The 20,810-nt window shown below is 43.0% G+C and overlaps 1 protein-coding gene across 1 annotated transcript in view; it reads right to left on the reverse strand.

Moving 5' to 3' along the window:
- The window catches only part of ALG13 (ALG13 UDP-N-acetylglucosaminyltransferase subunit), a 30,710-nt gene extending 9,973 nt beyond the window's left edge, over positions 1 to 20,737 (reverse strand). The window contains exons 1-23 of the mRNA XM_037408389.1: positions 20,514 to 20,737; positions 19,996 to 20,155; positions 19,623 to 19,761; positions 17,731 to 17,840; positions 15,963 to 16,204; positions 15,525 to 15,608; positions 14,598 to 14,648; positions 13,790 to 13,836; positions 12,790 to 12,862; positions 10,922 to 11,003; positions 10,388 to 10,568; positions 9,399 to 9,474; positions 8,579 to 8,687; positions 7,299 to 7,363; positions 6,295 to 6,395; positions 5,414 to 5,541; positions 4,469 to 4,706; positions 4,200 to 4,304; positions 3,831 to 3,987; positions 1,686 to 1,818; positions 1,177 to 1,212; positions 979 to 1,034; positions 291 to 353 (exon numbers count right to left, since the gene is read on the reverse strand). Of these exons, the coding sequence (XP_037264286.1) occupies positions 291 to 353; positions 979 to 1,034; positions 1,177 to 1,212; positions 1,686 to 1,818; positions 3,831 to 3,987; positions 4,200 to 4,304; positions 4,469 to 4,706; positions 5,414 to 5,541; positions 6,295 to 6,395; positions 7,299 to 7,363; positions 8,579 to 8,687; positions 9,399 to 9,474; positions 10,388 to 10,568; positions 10,922 to 11,003; positions 12,790 to 12,862; positions 13,790 to 13,836; positions 14,598 to 14,648; positions 15,525 to 15,608; positions 15,963 to 16,204; positions 17,731 to 17,840; positions 19,623 to 19,761; positions 19,996 to 20,155; positions 20,514 to 20,594 (2,517 nt within the window). The 5' untranslated portion in view covers positions 20,595 to 20,737. The remainder of the gene's footprint in view (positions 1 to 290; positions 354 to 978; positions 1,035 to 1,176; positions 1,213 to 1,685; positions 1,819 to 3,830; positions 3,988 to 4,199; positions 4,305 to 4,468; positions 4,707 to 5,413; positions 5,542 to 6,294; positions 6,396 to 7,298; positions 7,364 to 8,578; positions 8,688 to 9,398; positions 9,475 to 10,387; positions 10,569 to 10,921; positions 11,004 to 12,789; positions 12,863 to 13,789; positions 13,837 to 14,597; positions 14,649 to 15,524; positions 15,609 to 15,962; positions 16,205 to 17,730; positions 17,841 to 19,622; positions 19,762 to 19,995; positions 20,156 to 20,513) is intronic.
- Between the last annotated feature and the right edge of the window lie 73 nt (positions 20,738 to 20,810).

Genomic DNA, 20,810 nt, shown 5'->3' on the forward strand with positions numbered 1-20,810 from the left:
AAATACCACATAGTTCAACAAATCTCATGTCACAAATGCATTTTGGAAGTCCTAGCTGTAACAGCAGCTAACTAGCCACATTCTCTAAAAATTGGCTGGAAAATACCAGTTTAGAGTTGTGGACATCTGCAAGGCATCTTCTCACCCTTCTGCTTTGCTTAGATTTATAGGGAATCGTATTCTTTGCTACAAGATGCTGTAAGGGGCAGGTAGAGAGACCCCACAAACTGACACTAAGCAGGCCGAGCGGCCATCCCCCCGTGGGTTTACCACAAAGTACTAGATACTACCTTCTGGTGATAGCTGTAGGAAGCCACTCCATTCTGAGGCGACGCAGAAACAGTCCCTTCATCCTGAAGGGATTCCAAAGCAAAACATGAACCATTTAAAAGGCAAAGTAGTCACAAGGCACACATGCCACACCCCTAATTTTTTTTATTTATGAACTAAACACACACACAGAGGATTGTTTGTAACTCAAGTAAAAGCAGTTTTATTCCAACATGCACAGGACTGGCTTTCATACCCACTGCAGACCACTAGGTAACTAAAGATTTAGTTTCAGATTACAAAAAGACAATACTCCAAAGTCAGTTCTATCAGAGGTGAGACCTCTCTAATCCCACAGTGGAGGAAGAATAAGACTAACTGGAATAGGACTTGAAGGGTAAAAACAAGTGCTTTATGGAGCAGCAAGAGTAGTAAACAGCACTCATACACACTTTCCCTTTGCAGGGAGGAAGCTGGAAAATCATTAATATAGCTAGTACAATTTAGACTGTACTTGCAGACTCAGATAAAACCCTTACCATTCAGGGAGGAAAAGGGGGGATGAATATATAAATGAAACTATCATTCCTTTCTTCCAAAAGAAGTCTCTGACCTCCTATGTTAAGCATGCATCCAAGGACAGTTTCTATGAAGAATGCCACACACTTCAAGGGTTCCTAATCTGAACAGACAGCAACTAAAGCTTACCAAGTTTGCTGTAGATTCTGCTGAACTAAATACTGCTGCAGTTTCACAGTCAGGATCTGGAGAGTACAGGCAAAATTAATAAAAAAACCCCCAACCAAACAAGTAGAATTCTAATCCTTCAGAAACTTATAAAAAGGTCATAATGAGTGCATTACATTCACTGAGTGTTCTCGCAGTAAAGACTAAAGTTTTACTTACCTGGAGGTGCATAGATATATTCCTCATGAAATTTCCCTACAAGGGAGAGACCAGGAAACGGATTCAGAAAAAAACCAAACAAACCACAAACAAAAAAGCCTAAAGCTGAAGTTACCACCACTACATTTCAGTGCATGCATTAATGTGCTGTTTTCAGTATCATCTTGTTTTGTGCAGAAGAGGTACTGTATCTTGAGTGTTTCTCTCATTTTGTTATTCCACCAAGTATCAATGTTGCCATTTCCAAATTTACAGCATGCATTTTTTTAAGGAGCAACTTGGTTTTTTACAGATCTACACAATCACAAGGGTGATGACGTAGCAAGTTAAACAGAAGTAACACATTTCTATCAGACAACAAAGAAAAACAACGTGCTTACACACATATTCAAACTTGCACTAAACAGGTATTAAGGAGATGTAAGGAACCTACTTTGACAATCAAAAGCATATGGAGGATCTTCTAAACTTGTCTTTTCTTTTCACCCACTAATCCTTTAAGAACTCACCATTTTCGGTTGTTTCCTCTTCCTCCTCTGAGGAATTCAGGGTCTGCTTGTTAGGTGGAGCAGAGCTTGGGCTTCTTCCTGCTAACCAAAATCCTGGTCGACCATGAACAACAGGAGCAGGGCTACCTTCGCTCTAAAAAGCAAAGTCAAAAGTGTATATTTAGAAATAGTTTAAACTCTTTCCATACTCTACATACAGACACGCACAGTAGAAACAGGCTGGCAGACCAATCTTGCTGCAACCAAAACTTAATAGAATTACCACGTGTGTCCATTCCTATGTGCCTCGACTGTGGCAACACAGTTGTGGACACACTTCACCTTTTGCTCTGCCTAGCATGCTTAAAGTAATTTTTGAAGACCTGCTACTGTACTATGCCATACAGTCAAGCTGCTCCCTCCCAAAACTTAGCCAGCTTTATCTCAAGCTCAAACAAAGCTTTAAAGGAAGGAGCAGACCCCAGACAACAGCTAAGACTGCTATCCCCAAAATGCTCCTGTGTTCCTCATCCTGGAGCACTCCCACTGCATCACCAGCCAATCAGTTCACCCAAATACTTTAATTATCATGAAAAAACCTGTTATCTTTAGTCACAACTAGTGAAACCCATGGGCAGCTGCTGGCATAGACACCACTGCCTGCACTAACTTCACCCACACATGCAAGCCTGACTCTTTTGGAAAGCAGCACCCATCAAGGTTTCCCATAGGACTCTTAACACTTCACATGCCCTTTGTCTTTGCACTGAAGTCAGTCCTTGGCTGCACCACAATTTAAAATATAGAGTTCTCTGAAGCAGGACTATAGGATTGAGATGCTTGAGTAAAAGAAGTTGATTCACTCTTTAGTGATGGCTAAGGTGAGACTCAAAATTCTCCTCAGAAGACATGGTGAGTATGAGATCGATAAAGTGCTCAGAGAGGCTTGTAAGATTTCCAAGGTTGAAGCAGAGGTGGTCAGAAGATTCTCCCACCAGGCCTCTAGTAGGATGGCAGAGTTTTCTGCGAGATGCATCTTTCCCCAGGAAATGTTATATTCCTTTACTAAACAAGACAAGGAACAGACAGAGAAAAGGCTTTGGCATTGACAATAACAAAGTCACTGAATGAAAATGAAAAAATACTCATTAGGAGCTGCAGGTGTATAGTTTAGCAATGGGGAGGAGGAAAAGCTAGTAAACTACATTGGTTTCATGTCAGGAAAAAAAATTGCAGGACAATCTGTCCTTACTTCTTTACACTCTTGGGAGGAAAATCAGAGCAAAGATTACAGAGCTAGCAAAAGGACAAATTAAAAAATGGCTGCTGCTGAAACAGCCCTGAGCAGGTTCCCCCTCTCATTTAAATATAACATTTGTTAAAGTTAACTGCCTCAACACAGTAAAAAGAAATTCACACCTACGAGGGTTTTCTTTAAAAAAAATAAAGATCTGCTTTCCCATTGAGAAACCTAGGTATCGATTGACTTTTTTGTAGTATTCCCAGCTTTGTACTAGGCTTAGAATACAAATAAAAGGAAAATATTTATTACTTATTACTTTTTTATTTTATTAAGAACACACTGTGCCACGAACTACAACCCAACACAAAAACTGTTTTAAGAGAAGTATACATTTGGAATTTTCTCCTGTTTCTGTAGCAGAAGAAACTGCTTCAGGAACAACATGCTAGCCCAAAACGTCACAAGTATAAATTCATAGCAACAATCCAGGCTATCACTATACAATAGTTTCTGAATCTAGTTAAATAAATGATAAATTACAGTGTGGCAAACAAGTGAAAAGCTTTCTCCCACAGTATTTAGCGCTAGACAAACATCCACAGTAGGAAAGGATATTTTTTGTTTTCAAACTGCAACAGAAAGAAGGAATGTTACCCTACTTTCATGAAAATATACTAAAGCAAAAGCAAGTGCTGTGGTGAGAGGAGGGACAAAAAAAGGGGAACATTTAGAAAAACTGAAGTTTTAAGCAGGTTTTACTGGACCTAGACTCATTTGAGCCTTCCCTTCTCAAAAACACATTCACTGCTAGAAAGCAACAAGCTGCTGTGTATTTAGGTTAAGAAGTGCTGCACATTTGTACAGCTTTCCCCCCACATCACCCACCCCCCGAGATTTTCACACACCACATTTTCATAACTTACTGGTAAAGCAGGAAAAGCAGCGCTGTCTTCTCGTTCAATTTCATAGAAAGTTATCGTTTCTTCGGGTCCCTGAGGCTCCTCTCCATTCCCTGGGACAAACCCATACTGACACTCCTTATTCACACACTGCAGCTGGCGGCGGCTACGGCTGTAGGAGCTTTAGAAACACGAGAGGAGGTCAAGAATCACCACCAGCTGCAGTCCCACCTTGCTTTCATTGCTCAGTTTGAACTCAGTTCTTTTTGGAGAGGCCCAATAAATCTGCTGCTTCATGCTGTGCCACTGACAGCCGACTCAGCCCTCCGCACACCACCATCCTCCCCAACTCGTTTAGAGCAAGGTTTCGTAAAGAGGTTTGTAGTCACTTACCAGGACCTGCAGGAGAAATTCTCATAGCATCTCTTTCCTGGACTGGGGTAGAATGCTATTTGAGGGCCAACCATGTTGTGCCTGTTTATAAATCGGGCAGATCCCCTAAGTTTAAAGGGCAAAAGGTGCAATTACCAGGAAGTGCCTCTCAGATGGAACTCACTGTAGTTTTACCTATTCAATAGCACAAAGTCTCTCCTGACTAGTCTGCAGCAAGAATGAACAGAAAACAAGCAGTGATCTCAAGACAGGTTTTCAAGGCTTCGTACCTTGGCATCCCAAATCCACGGTTATGTCTTTGAGGAGGATTCTGAGGATGGTAGGGTTCGTAAGGCACCATGTTTCCACCACCCTGTGAGCAGTGAACTGGAGGAGAGCGCCCCGAAGAAACATGGTGCTGGAGCCGGGGTGGAAGAACTGGCTGACCCCTACTATAAGTCACAGTCATAAAGACTTCCTTTCCACGAACTTTCTTAAGCATTCTCTTCCGTGTTTTCATATCCATTTCTGTAGTTTCAGTTGAGGACAGAAAAGATAGATTTACACCTTAAAAGCTGACTCCAGAGCTACGTTCTCCTTACCATTTGAGAAGAGTCAGTATTTGGACACACAGAAAAGAATGAGGCAATGACCTATCCCAGGACAAGTACATTTTAAGTATGTAAATTTCAGACCCTTATTTTGAAGGCCCAAGTGGGCATTCTAAATTACAAGCAGAATACAAGCATCTCACATGGGAACACCTTCCCAACTTCAGCTGATCAAACCAGTACTCTGTGTTAAAAACTATTTATGAAGGCTGCATTTATTTATTTTAAAAATATTCCCTAAATTAAACAAATACAATCCGTATTTAATTGGCTGGGGAAGCCCTAACGTGTCCATGCATCTCTGCTAAGGCCAAATCATACAAGGTTTTTGGTTCACAGACCCAGTCTCTATGCATGGTTCTTGGGTGCCAACTTTCTTTTTGACAATTTTGAGCAATACCAGATTTGCAATGTATTTTCAATGGATTTGCTCTTTTGCAAGGGCAAATTCATCCCTCTGAAGAATCACTTGACATCAAATCCCTGCAGCGACCAAGTTTTATATCACAGGCTGAATTAAGTCACTTCCAATATCCAGACTGCTACTGTTAAAACTGTCATGAGTGTCCCCCCCACTACGCCCAGCTCCAAAGGAAGGAATGTTTGTGGAAACCTTGTACAAACCTATTCCTGAGAAGTATCCACCTGTTATTTTCTGATAGGTTCCTCCTTTTCGGCTGGGAACCATATTCCAAGCAAAGACGGGCGCCACCTGTGTCACTGGTTTTAAGTTTGTGAAAGGGATTGTATGCCTACATGAAGAACACTGATGTTAGCAGCGCCACAAGGATACACTAAACATAACTGCACAACAACATAAGCTAAAGCAACACTAAAAAGAAAATAGAAAACCCCACAAACTTAAGAGTGTAGGGAGCTTGTGGAAATAAAAAAAATATTTGTTTCTCTGACACCAAGCACACATTCCTGTTAGTTGTTTATTAATAAAGCTAGATTTAGTCTCAACACTATTGACTTCCTGGTTCATTCTTCCCTGCATTTGTATGCCTTCAGCAGTACACCTGAAAGCATTTTAACAACATAGAATTTCTGCAGTATGTCATCAAGCTGAATTCTAGGTTTGGAGGAGAGCAAATGCTTTGAACAGCAAGGTGGAGAAAGTAATTAGACTCACCAGAACTACCAATTACTTAGTTGTTTGGGTACAACATAAAAACTCTATAGAGAAACCAACAGCAGAGGGTAATGTGATATCCATGAATTAAGCCCAAACTGCAAAGATAACTTTCACATTCCAGAGAAGAAAGAGCAGCAAGATTTCACAGAAAGCATTACAATAATGGGTTTGGTCATTAGAAATCCAAGAGGAAAAATCTCCTGCAACATTCTATTTGAAGAGCAACAACCAAGTAGGAAGCAAAGCCTCACTTTAAAAGCCTAGGTTCTTTTTTCTTTCTGAAGTATCTTAATCCTATTTTAAGCATCTGTGAATATACAAACTCAAACAGAAAGTTCAAACATGAAGTCATCACCAAACTGCTTACTTTTCTGCCAGCTCCTCAACGAATACAGTCAATGTGTTGCCATCCTGTCCAACTTCCTGGATGTGAGCATTGTAGTACTTACCTCCTGGCTCCAGACGTACCTGGAGAGAGAGCAAGGGAAGCTCTAAAAAAGCCAAAGTGTATCACCAGCGCATTCAAAATACTGTCTACAAACCACTAACAACAAAGGCTGCTCCTATGGCACCGAGTTGGCCCCGGAATCTCAAATAAGACTTCAAAATAACAAGCAAAATAAAAAGCACTGTACTAACTTCAGGGAAGAAGGGCCCGGGGGGGTGGGGGAAGTCACTCTTGTGAGTGACTGAGAGCTAAGAAGATACCTGCTTTCTAACTTATTTTTATATACTGTGCCAAGCAGGTAAGTACCAAGGAAGACTGCTATTTAAGAACTTGAGGAGAACAGAAGATAAAACAGGAAATTGGGAAGTAAAGCTCTGCTCAGCCAGAAATAAGTCAGAGTGAATCATCAGCACTACCTCAAACAGCAATAAAAAAAAAAAAGCCCTCACTACATACAACATTGGAATACAAACAAAGCTGCCCTTCCTTTCAGCATCCTGACCAGATCATGTTATTCCTCCCTTTTTAGCTCTTACCTTTCTATTTTATAAAAATATTTGCTACGTTACTGTTAAGCAGAAGACTGTCCAGACTTGTTGCTGACCCCCACTGAAAATCTAATAGAAAACTACCTCAAATGCATACCCTCTGCATTTTGAGCTCTTGGTCTGGAAGTTCCACACTCACAGAACATATGTCACTGGTTCACAATGTCTTTCCAAGCAGCTTTTCCTTCATGCTACCCAATGCTTAAAGGTAGATTTTAGAAATAAATTAAATTAAAAAGAAAGTCAGATTAATAGCTACAAGAGAATGAGAAAAGCCTTGGAAAAATCTATGAAGTCAGATGATTTTATGGCTTACCACACTCCATTTGAAACAGTTTTAATAGTTTCACAACTGAGTCTCCTTTGAGTACTAACCTGACACTTGTCTCCTAAATAGTACTGTCTCCCAGCAAACACCATGTAGTCAGCTTTTTGAAGCTCTAAAAATAAATGAATAAATAAATAAAAAGGAAAAAGCCTTTGAACTACTGTTCTTTCTTCAAGTATCCTACAAGTACTTCATGACAACATCCAACTACAAATTATAGGCCAACTGAGTTACGCATTTTCTATGCATCAAACATTCCCCATAATAATGGCAAAGTAACTGTAGATGTTCCTGTAACAGACCATAACCAGGCTAAGTCACAGGAGATCAATAACATCCAGATAATGCAGTTACAGCACTACTGCTTCAATACTACAATGTCCTTTGTGATAGTAGCAAGTTAATCCTGCATGTAATACCAATCCTGGTATTAAGAATGTTGGACATGACTTGTCTTGCCAGAGTACTGGTGGCACTTGGCAAAACCGAGATGTTATCCAGGAAAAACTAACATTGCCTAAAGTCTCCTGGCTGCTAGATTTCAGTAGGCTTTTCTCTCCATTCCTTGCCTGGATTCTCTGTATGTCAGTACTCTACATAGATAATTAGTTACTATACACTGTTCCAAGAATTTTAATGACCCTCATTACTGCTTATGCAGTTGTAAAATGCTGGTGTTCTTTAGTATGCAAAGCACTTTGGGTCAGATATCAAACACCACTTTAGAACTTTTCTTTCTTGGTAACTTCTTGCTTTACAGATCAGCCATAGTGTATGCCAAGAAGCAGCAACCTATCCCAAGCCACAGAGACCATGAAATCTCTCCAGAATGTTCAAGCCCAGGAGAGCTGGGAAGCAAGAAAAAACTCATCTCATTTGACAGATCTCAATGCTAAATTTGAGATCTCAATTATTATACAAATCTGAAGCCAAAATCGTGCTTTAAAAAGCATTAGTCCTTGCACATATGCTGCAACAAAACACTCTCAAATCTGAATGATGTCCAAGACAACAGAATGGTAACACAGAGCTCTGTACTCTGCTTTGAGTTCGTATTACCTATACTATAGTCATTAAGTAGCAGAGGTCAATTTTTTAGCAAACTTCTCACCATTATACAGTGTCAGAAGCAGTGTATCTCGTACTCTGAAATAAAGCCAAGAAGCCAGCTACTAGCAAGATGTATGAGCTACAAGTATCTGCTGGTATCCATTATCCTTCACGCATTTCAGCTGTGACAGAACAGGTGACATAGACCTCAGATTCATAAATTGAACATTGAGCCTTGTACAGAAAGAGTGGTTTGTTTTCCCCTTTTTAAAGATACCTTTTCTGCTGTCCAGCCAAACATCAAACTCCACATTTCGATAGATCTCAGGGTCCAGTGCCTTTAGCACTTTATAAGGAACAGGCATCTTTGATGGATTTTCTGGAGGCTAAAAACAAAAGTCAAAATCGAGCATTAACAAGTGCATTTAACGTGTTCAGCACAGTCTCTATCCTTGCCAGCATCTGTGGACCATTTTAAGATGTACACACACTATTTTCCAGAAACTTTCACTTCAGCTATATTTGCCTAAAAACTAAAGCTCAAGAATATCAAAACATGTTTAGGCATTCAGAAGCTGAGCAGGCTTTGGAAAGGTTAGAAACACACTGGCTCCAGAGTAACATTTGGGATGTTCTTTACTCAAAAAGAATCAAAGGAAGCTAACCAGACCAACGAAGCCCCAGCTTCAAAAGTTGATGGGAATTTTAGTCATTATATCTGAAACCAGGTTTCTAAAGTTTCTAAAAGTATTTCAAAGTGATTTATACTGTGTTCAAAACAAAACTGACTGATTCAAACCATTTCTGGGAAAAACAAACAGTGGACCAGGAAACATCTGCTAAGCTTCATCTTTGAGGAGGTGGGAAAAAAAATTAGCTAGAGAAGAACAAGAGGATCTCAGAAAGGAAAAAGCCTTATCCGATTTAATAGAAACTCATGGGCAATACCAAAAGGCAAGCAGATGGAAGAAATAAGACACCCACTTTACAGAAACTGATTTTTAAAGGAAGTGGAAAAGAGGGTTTTAGCCCTAACAAGGGTAACATCATAGAACAACAAAAAGCCACCATAAGGAATTCTTCCCTAACTGACAAACCTTTTCTTCTTCAATGCCTTGTTTGAACTTATCTTCCTGTGGATTGTCAGTATCATTGCCTTCCCAGTCGTCCACTCTAAGTAATTGAAAATAAGGTTACAAAAGATACAATGCATAATTTCTAGCTAGGATTAAAATCAACCAACTGTTCGTAAGATCTGAAAAGGCACCATGGTGCCATCAAGTGGCAATTTTTTTCTTAAACACTGGCTGTGGCCACGATGCAGCACAGGACAACCCTTTTCCTAGTTTCAAGAACATGATGACCTTTACCTGTTCCAACACCCACCCCTAATGAGGGCTACTGCTTGCATTAAGGAAAGGATGAAGATGATCCCACTGGCTGATTAAACTCTTGCACTGTCAAGTACAACAAGACACCCTGTTCTAAGTCCTGTGAAACCAATGTCATCTGCAAAAGCATTTTGTAATGGTCAGAGGCATTCCTCAAGCCTTTCAGCCTTTCTAGTAACTGGGACAACATGGGATATGAGGGTTTCTGGAGGTACGTTCTGCCTGTTCCTCTTATCCCCAGTGATCCGGGCTTGAATAATGCCACCATTTAATTGTCTGCTTGAGGTCAGATTCCTTTAAAAAGGACAAACAAGAAAATAAAGCAGAGCTCATTTTTTCAATGCACTTGCCTCTGCAGAGCTATAAAGGCTTAGAAAAGTAGTAACAGTTTCTCACTAAAAAAGATATTCTGATTATATAAGTAACAATTTTATTTACAAGCAAGCTGTCATTTTATAGAATAACATGCAACTACAACATAGCCAGCAGCAGAGAATGTTCAATTACATGACACTTCCCAGCTCAAGGGAAAGCACACTCTTCTGCAATATACTTCAACTTTGTTTGTATGATGAGATAGGAAAAAAGAGATAATATCGCACAAACATTCAAAGAACCTTAGAAAAGTTGCCCTTTGCAAGGTTTTTAATTATTTTTGCTTCCCTTTTTAGCACATGCCCTTCCCAAAATACTACCTCTTTTCTGATGGATTTCGGGATACTTTTTCATGAAGACAATCAAAGTTTGAATCCTCATTTCCTACAGAGCCACTGTTTCTGTTCTTCTTGGATCCACTTCGAAACACCTCCACTGCAGACCTCAATTCTTCCTCATCCATGCCAAACACATCTTTGTATAGGATCTCATATAATACAGCTAAACAAATCAACACAAAGCTCAAACCAAATTAAGATAATACCAGATCCATAAGAACTGCTGCAGTTTTCAAGGTAAGCATTTTTTCAGATATTAACTACTGTTAACAAGGCCCTAGCTGTATTAAATTCAGTTAAGGAGAGGATCACAGAATGATTCAGGTGGGAAGAAGAGACTTCTGGAAGTCATTTAGTTCAGTACATCTCTTAACAGCTAGATTTATGTGTGTATATTATTATACAATAAATGAGCTACCTTCTCTCCTCCCCGCCCCTGAAAACCAAAACGAACATTGCCTATAAACATATGAAAATACGTATTTCTCTTCCATAGAAAAATGATTTCAAGTTTACCCTGGCAAATAGCAGCATTTTCCTGGAATTGTTTTGTGTACACAGAGTCATAATGGCCATTGCCGGAACAACACAGTAAAATCTGGGAAAATAATAAAAAAAGGCTTTAAGGCTGTAACGATGTAAAACCTTTCTACTTGATACCCTAGCTCAAGACTACATTAGTCTTCCATTCTAGAGTTGACACCAAATCATCAAGAAAACAATAAATATTCTCAACATAAATATGAAAAATCTGTAGAACCACCTTTAAACTGCATCTTAGGTAAAGTCTCTAAATGATAGTTTTTCTTTGTATAGCAGACAAACTTAATTCGTACACCATGCTGTATTAAACATGAAATAATAGTCTGTTTCCAGCTTACCTCTGAAACCACAAGTTAAAATAAATACAAGCCATCGAATGCAGTACTCCTGAGATACACTGTCCGAGTATCAAAGGCACATCACCTTCCCTACCTGAGGGACTAGAAGAGCATCTACTTCTCTAACCCTCAATAAAGCCTTGCTTTTAATAAGCAATATCATGCTGCCTTTTGAAAAGATGCATGCTTTTTGCAGCATATGCATTGACACACCAAGTAAACATATTACCATCGAACCGCATCTTGGCATGTGACCACAGCCAACCGTAACTGGCTGACGCCCTTAGGCAGCTGTCAGCACACTGCCAGCAAAGATGCTTCCAGTGAGGCAGAAGGAACTGGGATGCCAGGGCTCTTAATTCAGCATGTGCTATGCCTTCTGCCAACACAAGCTCTCATCTCACGATGAGAATGAGCAACACCAGAAAGAGCTGCTGCCTGTACAGCAGTCTAATAACAGACAGCTGCCAACAGTTAATGAGACCTCTGGTGGTAAAGCCTTTGAGGACAAGCACACATTTAGAGCCCACTGCCTGATCTTTAAAGTTAATTCATTTTGGAATTAGATTAAGCTATGCAGGAAACTACATGGAAAAAGAAAGAAGCACATATAAACAAAGACAGTAATACCAACCAACAGAGAAGCAAGCTGCAGTAGCACAGATTTCAGAGCAGACTAGCCATTATGGCAAATATAATAGCCCATACTGAAATCCACACTGCAGCAACTTCACTGGCATCATGCCTGAGCCAGCCACATAATTGTGTGGGCACATCTACACGACTGCAGAAAAAACCAAGAGGGATCAGAGAGGAGGTAATACAGAGTACTTCTTATGTTCCTTCTTTTTGCCCCCAGCAGTAATTCTTTTGTAGATAAGCTGTACCATTAACTCCCATTCTTAACTGGGCTCCATCTGTATGTCATAGAAATGAATCTGTTTGTTAGATTAATCCATTCCCATTAACCTCCCCTTTTCAGGAAGAAAAGCTGCACACCTCATCTGACTTCAGAAAGAGAGGCAGCGGGGGTGGGGGGAGAACATATTCTCTAGTATGATAAATGTATCTTGTTCTGCTCTTCAACTCAACCCAGATACTTCATTCTACCCTGTCATGTCAGATCAGTCAAATGCCCACTGGGAATTTACCCAAATATTTATTTATTTTTTTTACCCAAAAGAGGTTTCAGAAACATAAAAGAATATTCCGGAATTGTGATGTCACCTCTTCCTGCCAAAATTAAGTATCTTTCGAATAATGAGCTGAAGTGCAGAAAAGATTAGCAGGAGAACAGCAGACAATCCATCCCTCAGATGGGAAGCAATGCTACTACAACTGAGTTAACTATTGTGCAAACATGGTGTTTTTTCCATGAGCTGAAGTCAGTTTTGGGGTTTTGTTCAGCTATGCAAGAGCACTGGAGTTACAAGATCTCAATTCCAGTTTACAACTAATTGGGACTGGAGGTATTCAGGGGTAGGAAATTGCCTTACTTCTCACCTTGTCTTCAAACCCATTGTCTGTAGCATAAGTGGGTGGCTTTGCAGGGTACCGGTACAGAATAAAGTCTCGCCTAGGTAAGCAGAAGCAAAACATGACTTAAAAGAGCATACTTTTAGTAGAACCAGGTTACGAAGAAGTTTGTAGGGAGCTGTTTAGAGAATCTGCTGTTGAAAAATCAACTAAAATACTTTTCCTGATAAATTAACGCTATCATACAGCAATAGCTAGATGAGCTACTACCACCCATCTTGGGGGGGGGGGGGGGCGGGGCGGGGGCGGGAAATTACCTGGGAAAACCCATTATATTTAGTCATAGATTAGGTCAAGTACTTATGCTTACGGCAGGGTGCTCAGACACTGTGGCAATTAAGTCCCAGAGATTTAGTCATCTGCAAAAGGATTAGAGCCTCCGGACAGGAAACTAGTAACTTTTGCAAAACTTCAGTTTGTTCCTTCAGTACTTGAACAGAAAGAGCCTGCAAAGGGAGTGTTCTTCCTTCTACCACTGGAAAGCCAGACCACTTGTTACAGGACAGCAGCACCTGTGCAGACTTGTTACCTTTGAAATAAATATCAGGGTTTACACACAAAGTAGGGTAAGTACCCCTAACTACTGGAGTTCTCAGGAACACCTACATGAGTTTTAGTCAGGCTTATAACTACCACACAGTGTTCCTACTACACACAGTTCCTTGTTTTTTCCTGTTTTCCATCCTTCAGCCACTAGAAGGAAACGTTTGACTTCACAGTTTAACATTAGCAAAAAGATAACAAATAAACATCACTGGAAACTGACGCTTCTCTTCATTCACACTATAAGAACAAGGGCTGCGATGGCACCCATTTACATATTAGCTCAAGTAACTTCATTAGGGTAGCATTTGTCACCATGTTTAGCGCATTAATATCTCAACAAAAAATAAAAGGTTTTGAGGCCAGAATCCAAATACCATTAAGTCCAAAACACTGTGAAACTTAAAACCAACACAACACTTACTTGTACATCACTGATAAAGCCTTCATTTCCAGATGGCCAGCAGTTTCCTATGCAAGATTATGAGATTATGACATAGCAGAGCTGTCTTCAACACAGAGAATTGTGTTCTAGCTGTCTGTAGCAGTAACTTTAGTAGAATACTTTTCTAGTACTTCAGCTTTGTTAGAACAAATGATCAATGCATTGAGAGTTGAGATACTAGGATTTTGGGGTGGGTGGTGGCGGAATCTGCAACATGGGATGGCCATGATTACCAAAGAAGATGGAGCTAGTTCTGGCAGTGACTCTTACAAAATACCCTTTTTTTTAAAATTTAAAAACATTAAATGTGTTTCAGAGACTGCTGCGTTCACCATACTTATTGGTTAAAGTCTAAAGAAATGGGAGTTTGAACTCCAGTATTTGAATCTGGGGGTAAAGAAGCAAAGGATTGCAAAGCCTGGTAAACATTTGATGTAAGCAACACTCCACATACACCACTTTTCCCTTCTTAAGAATTGCAATTATGAATAAGGCCCACAAGAGGCCTCAGCTTTACTGTCCAGTGTACACAGATTGCTCCTTTGCACCAGCACAAACTCCCCACTAAAACTGATATTGTTTATACATATGAATATTCAATACAACCCCCATAGTATCACCAATTCAAATAAGACCCCAGGATTGAGGTCTATCTGAAAAAAAAAACAAAACACACACTAACAAACCCTAAACCTAAACCACCACATTTTAAACCATCACCTAATTACTTGCCTGTTCTAGTCTCCTGAACTTGTAATCTCTTTGCCAAGTATTAGATCAGTCTTACCTTTGGATCTCCCAGTCGCTCAAGGTATTTCTCAAATGCTCCTTCCACATACTTTCAACAAAACAAATACAAAAACTTAGCCAGTTGTAAAGCAAAGTTAAATGTTGGGGAGGTGGGGTGAGTGAGGCATGACAGGGTGCACAGACACCAGATTTGGGACTAGTCTGCCAATTCCTATCATTTTTGGGTTCTGAAGGGCTATGGTCTGATTAGGGGTATGACTTCAGCTGTTGTCTGCCTTAGAGCATGGGAATGATTTGGGGTACCAATGTGGACATACCAAGGTATCTTAAAAAAATTAAGAGCATGAGTCTGAGTAATACTCCAAGTAATTGATCTCCCACCTAGATTAGATTAAGCACTTAACTGCAATTACAGGGGGAGAAAAACAAAACAGACACCAAAAAACACTCAAAATCACCCCAACAGCACAGAGAACCACACTGCACACACACCCCTGCACGAACTGTCTCATGCAAAACCAACCAAACAAAAAAAACCCCAAAACCTCATAACTCTATGCAACAATTAAAAACACTCTAGTGTCTTCTATCATCTTTTGATGCTTATTTCTTACTCCAAAATACCACATATTTCCTACCTACTAAATTCCGTGATGGTTGCTCCACAGAGAAAACACTACATAAATAATTGTCACCCTACTGGTTACTCCAGCATTAGTAACTCACCCAATTTCAGGAACTTCAGATGCACAGTCAAATAAAACTTGCACGACTGCAACTCAAATAAGGTAAGCAAGCTATCACCGTGCCATTTCTCTGGTCTTACATGCATCAAGCCTAGCAAAGCATGGCATGTTTTCAGTGCATATGTTTTTGAGGGTATGTTTACGGCTAAACCACTCGCCTCCTCCCACATTACTTCCTAACTACACGTGCAAAACTGCCTAACACACACACTACTTACAGACTGAAACTTGTGCTGGTGTTGCCTCATAAACAAAACACAAGCTTTCCTGACTTCCACGTGGTAAATTTGAGATGAAAACACCTGAAAAAAAAAAAGGTTGTGAAACAATTAAGGAGAAAACTGCAGAGTTTAGTTTATGCTTAACACGACGCTTGTTTTACTCTCGAGGGGTACCCCCGCCACAAAGCGCCTCAGAGTAGCAGGAGAGGAGACGCCGCCCCACAGGCGCCCGGGGGAAGAGGCTGAGGGGAGCGCGGGCGGCCCGGGCGCCTGCCGGCCCCACACACCTCCCCACCCGCCACACCTCCCCTCGGGCACCCAGAGGAGCCTCCCGCAGCACCCACTGCCCGCCCCGGGCCGCGCCAGCCCCGCCGGGGGCCTGAGGCGCCCCGGCTCCCCCCGGGACCGCTACCGGCGCCCGCCCCGCCGCCCAACCTGCTCGGAAACGGCTCGGAAAAGTGAAGAGGTGTCCCTGGCCGTCATCTTGCGGTACAGCCCCAGGCTGCCCAGGTACTCGTCCATGGCCACCTCGCTGAAGGACTTCTGCCCGAAGTACTTCTTCCAGCCCTTCTGCATCTTCCCCGAGCGGCTGCGGCTGAAGCGGCGACGGCGGAGGCGGGAGACGGGGGCTCCGCGCGGGGCTGCGCGGCGCGTGGCAGCTGGGCGCGCGGCGGCTGCTAATGAGGGGCCACGCCCCGGGCGCTCACCTGCGCCAGGGCCCCCGCTGCCCTCGGCCGGCCGGTGCGCGCCGCTCGGGGGGCCGCCCGCAGCCACCTCGGGGTGCCCGCCGGGAGCCCCCGCACCGCCCCGCGCCCCGGCTGTGGGGGCTGCCCGCGCCGCGCCGGAGCGCAGTCAGCCCCGGCAGGCGTCGCCCCCCTCCGGGCCTGCCTCGGGCAGCCAGGGGAGCCGTGGCTCATTAACCCCTTCCAGCTCCCTTGCGGGAGGTGCCGTGTCTGCCAGTAGCTGCGGAAAACCCCAACGGTTACTCAGAATTGGCTGTGGCGTTCCTGCGTGCCCTCGGACTGGAGGTGAGCTGCTAGCGGCACTCCCGAAGTAACGGCTCTGTAACATTTCTTACGGAAGTGAAAAATCTCGGTGGATCCTAACTCATCCACTATCTCAGGGATCAGCAAAAGTCACTTTTGCACAACTGTGCAGCATGACTTATTCCATGTATAGCCCTTATGCCTGGTTTGATGGGGAGAATGTCCCCATGTACGTATAACCTGCTAGTAAAAACTGCACGTGGACATCAGATGCACCAATTTGGGAGTTTTCATTGTTTTAAGCAATAGCAATTAAAAAACCCAAATGGTGTACTTGCAGGAAGGGCAGGAACACCAACTATACACATACAGACTCTACATAGTCCGAAGTATAACGGAACAAATAGCCTGCATGAATGTTTTTGAGTCTAAACTTCCTTTGTTTTTAAAAATATTTACTGAAACAAATTGATGTTTGTTTGACATCAACAGTTGACAATTCCAACACTTTAAATAGGGAGCTCCAATCAGCATCAAATCGGACGCCCTGTGCTTCACAGAAGTCCCAGCTAAGTAATGTGGCTTGATTGTATTGTCAACCCCATTCCTCTCCTATAGGTCATGTTTTACTTTGGGAGTAAATCACCCAAAACTACGAGAGTCGGTGGACCATCTGGCAGCAGGTTTGCAGCTCTTGCCTTTTTCCACCCAGATTCACCACGTGCCCCTTTCCCTCTAAAGAGGCTTAAATCTCTCACTTCTAAAATTCTCTTTTTGGTGCTTCTGTTAAGCACACGGAATGAGAGCTGAAGGCATTTGCTTATTTGCAGAACATAACAGGAACATCAGCAAGGACAACTTATTTCCACTAGTACTAGGCAAATACGGTCAAGAAACCACTACATGTATGTCATGCTTATTAAGTAATTTAGCTTCTCCTCCTCACTGGAATTACCAACTCAGTGCAGATTTTGTGATGTAAATATCTCTCTATCCCAGAAACTAGACAGTTCATACTCCCTGCCTTGTGGGCACTGTGCTCTTTTAAGCATAAAGCTGGATGACTTTAAACTGGCACTAAATAGGAAACCATTTTATGTCAGTTAATATTAACAGGCATTTTCTTTTGCCCCAGTTGGTGGACTCTTAAGTATGGAAGGCCTTTCTAGGAGAGGAGAAAGGTTTTATTCTGACATCTTTATTCCTCTGTATTGTTTATTGAAATCCAACAACTTTATCCAAGAACAAAGCAAACTTTTCTGGCTGTCCAGGAGGAAAAGGTTTCAAAGTTGACAAGTCCATTGACTGTAGTGTCTCCACAAGAGTGCTGTAAAAACAGATCAAAACCAATAATTAAAAAAAAAAAAAAATCCATCCCAAAGGGAAATCTTTTCTTCACACAGTTTTCTTTCTATTCATACATAAATAATCCTTTAGCACAGAAACAGTATTAAAAGACACATACTGAAAGGAAGAAGAGATCCCACAAACCAGTGGGCCCAGACCATCACTGGCAGGCAGCATTGCTGAGAACACACTTCGATCGATACCGCAGCTTTCACAGACAACCTCAGCTCTTAGCTTTTTAATCTGTGGTTGCCATGTTGGGAGACTGAACAAGATCTGAGGATCTTCATCATAAACTGTATCAGGAAATTAATCCTATTTGAACACATGGCATAGTTCTCCACTTAACACTCTGCCAGAAAGAACAGCTAAATCAATCTGTTAGCTTGCTATTATCAGGCTGCAAATAAGGCTCAAATGCTAGGCACTGTTCAACAAAAGGAAATAAAAATTCCTTCATCTCTGAAGCTGTCAGAAGTACTGAGATAATGAGAAACTTGTCCAATATAAATGAATGAGAGGCCTAGTCTTTTCAGAAGGCTCTTCTGAAACATACAAAACCCTATTTGCAAGGCAAAGGAAAAGATGCAGACTAAATAATGGGAGTTGGATTTCCTCTGCCTTCAATTTAGAGGTCATCTGTTACTTACAGAGTGCAATCAATCATAAAAACAGTAAGATACAGTCAAAACATGAGAGCAAATGAAACTAACAGGAGCCAGGATGAACAAAAACAGAAGGAGCTGGGTTTTTTTTGTTGTTATTTTTTCAGGTTTGTTGATTTCATTTTTGGCATTTTTTCCCCCCTGAAGTGACAGGCAGTAGATTTGTGAAACTCCTTGTCAGAGGATGTGGTGCATTCAAGAAGTATGGTTAAAAAGGCAGCCTGAATAAGTATTTCTGAACACTTATATATTCATGTATGAATGTACCAAATAAGTACATAAGACAGAGGTATTGAAAGTTATGAACCAGACAGCATCTGATTTAGGAATCCCCCTGAATCAAAGTACTTATGAGCATCAGAGGGAAAGTAATACAGAGAAGTACCATGTGTTCTTCCCCTGTTTCTGTTTCAGCTGGGCATCTGCATATGGCCACTGCAAATAGGATACTGAGGTACGTGGACTCCTGATCCATATCAGTAAGGCCATTTGTATGTTTTGTTCTAAATACTCCAGATACTTTCAATTTTTATTACGTCAGCGCATCTACAGAGTCAGCTTCAGTGCCTTCCACAAGGAAAGTTCACACAGCAAAATAATGAAACAGAGCTCTAAGCCTACAGGAAGCAATTTATTCCTTATGGCTCATGGTTATAAACTGATAGTTCAGGTTGTATTATTTTTAGACTTCAAAAAATAATCCAACAACTAGTGAGGAAAAGCAGAGAAAGAGAGAAGCTGTTAGGTGCCTCTATGATGCCACCTGACTGTTCAGAATTCAGCCACTTCTATTTGGTTTAAATTGCTCTTCTTTCAATCCGAATACATGTGTCCTCAAAAACAAAAATAAAAAAAAAATCATTAAAAGGAGTCATGGTAAAAAGGCTTAATAAGTTTGGTAAATTAGCTCCTAATGTTATCTATCCATAAATTAGCTCCTAATGTTAATCTAGCCACTGTGGGAAATCTACTTTGCAAACAAATGGTCGTTACAAAGAAAAATGTACATTTCCTTGTTACAGTCTCAATACTGTAGTAACAGAACGATGGTCCTGAACACGGCTTGTTCAGTCAGGACAGCCGCAGCACCCGCATACCTGCAATTACAGCAGAAGACGTGCCCATCTCTGTGGAGCTGTTTTGCCAGTTCAAGCTGATGGTTGTTCATCAGCTTTTCGTTTATTACTACTACGAGTGGTTTTTCTTTTCCTAGAGCCTCCAGACAGCTACCTGCACCTACAGGAAAAACGGAAAACACCCTGAGTTTTTGTCCTGAAAGAGGAAGTTATCATTGCGCTTGCTCTTGAAACACGGGAGGCTCCTGAAGGTGAGCACTTAACCACTCACCTATAGCTGCGGACCTGAACATTCACTGCCAGCCCACCCCCGAGCTAGAGAGAAACAGACTTCAGGCAACCGACCGCCGCTCCTGCTCCCAGGGAACGGGCTCGGCCGACAGACGGGCTCTACCTGCGTGGCTGACGACCAGGTCGGCCCTCCCCAGGTCCTCAGCCAGCGACTCCTTGTAGCGGAAGGCTTCCACTGCCAGGGCCGTGCCGCTCAGCGCCGGCGGCAGCGCGCCGCGCCCGACCTGCAGCACCAGCTTCTCGTAGCCGCGGCTCTGCAGCACCTGCGGCGGAGGGAGGGCGGCTGTCGGCGTGTCCCCAGGCCGGGCACCGGCGCGCCGGGCCCTGCTCCCGGGCACCCCGGCCCGGCGGCCGCCGCCACCCTCCGCCGCTTCGCGCCACGGACCGTCCCTCCCGCTCCGCCGCCGCTTCGCGCCGCTCACCCGGGCCCCGTCCCGGCCCCCGCCCCGTACCCCGCCTCAGGCAGCCCCGTACCCCGCCTCAGGCAGCCCCGGCACCCCCGCAGTCACTAACGGGATCCGGGAGGGCGGCGCAGCTCCCACCGCGCAGGCGCCCGGTTGAGGCGCTGCGGGCAGGCCGTGAAGGGGAGGCCCGGGACAGCCGGGCGCTCCGCCGCCTCACCTGCAGGGCCGCCGGGGAGCAGATGGTGGCGATCAGGTCGTCGAAGCTGGTAGTGCCCACCGTGACGAAAACGCACTTCATGGCCGGCCGGCGCCCGCGCGGGCCGATCTGCGGGCGGGGAGCCGCCAGAGGGCGCCGCGCGCCGCCCGCGCGCTGCAGCGCTCCTCAAAATGGCTGCCGGCCTGAGGGGGCGGTTCGGCGCGTGGCGGGGGGGACACGCCCCCTTCACCTCATGGCTCCCGGGGCGCGCTCGTCAGCGGCGTTCAGCGACCTTTGACTGGTAGCCACGGGTGTCTT

Source organism: Falco rusticolus, chromosome 14, assembly GCF_015220075.1.
Source record: "Falco rusticolus isolate bFalRus1 chromosome 14, bFalRus1.pri, whole genome shotgun sequence".
NCBI lineage: Eukaryota > Metazoa > Chordata > Aves > Falconiformes > Falconidae > Falco > Falco rusticolus.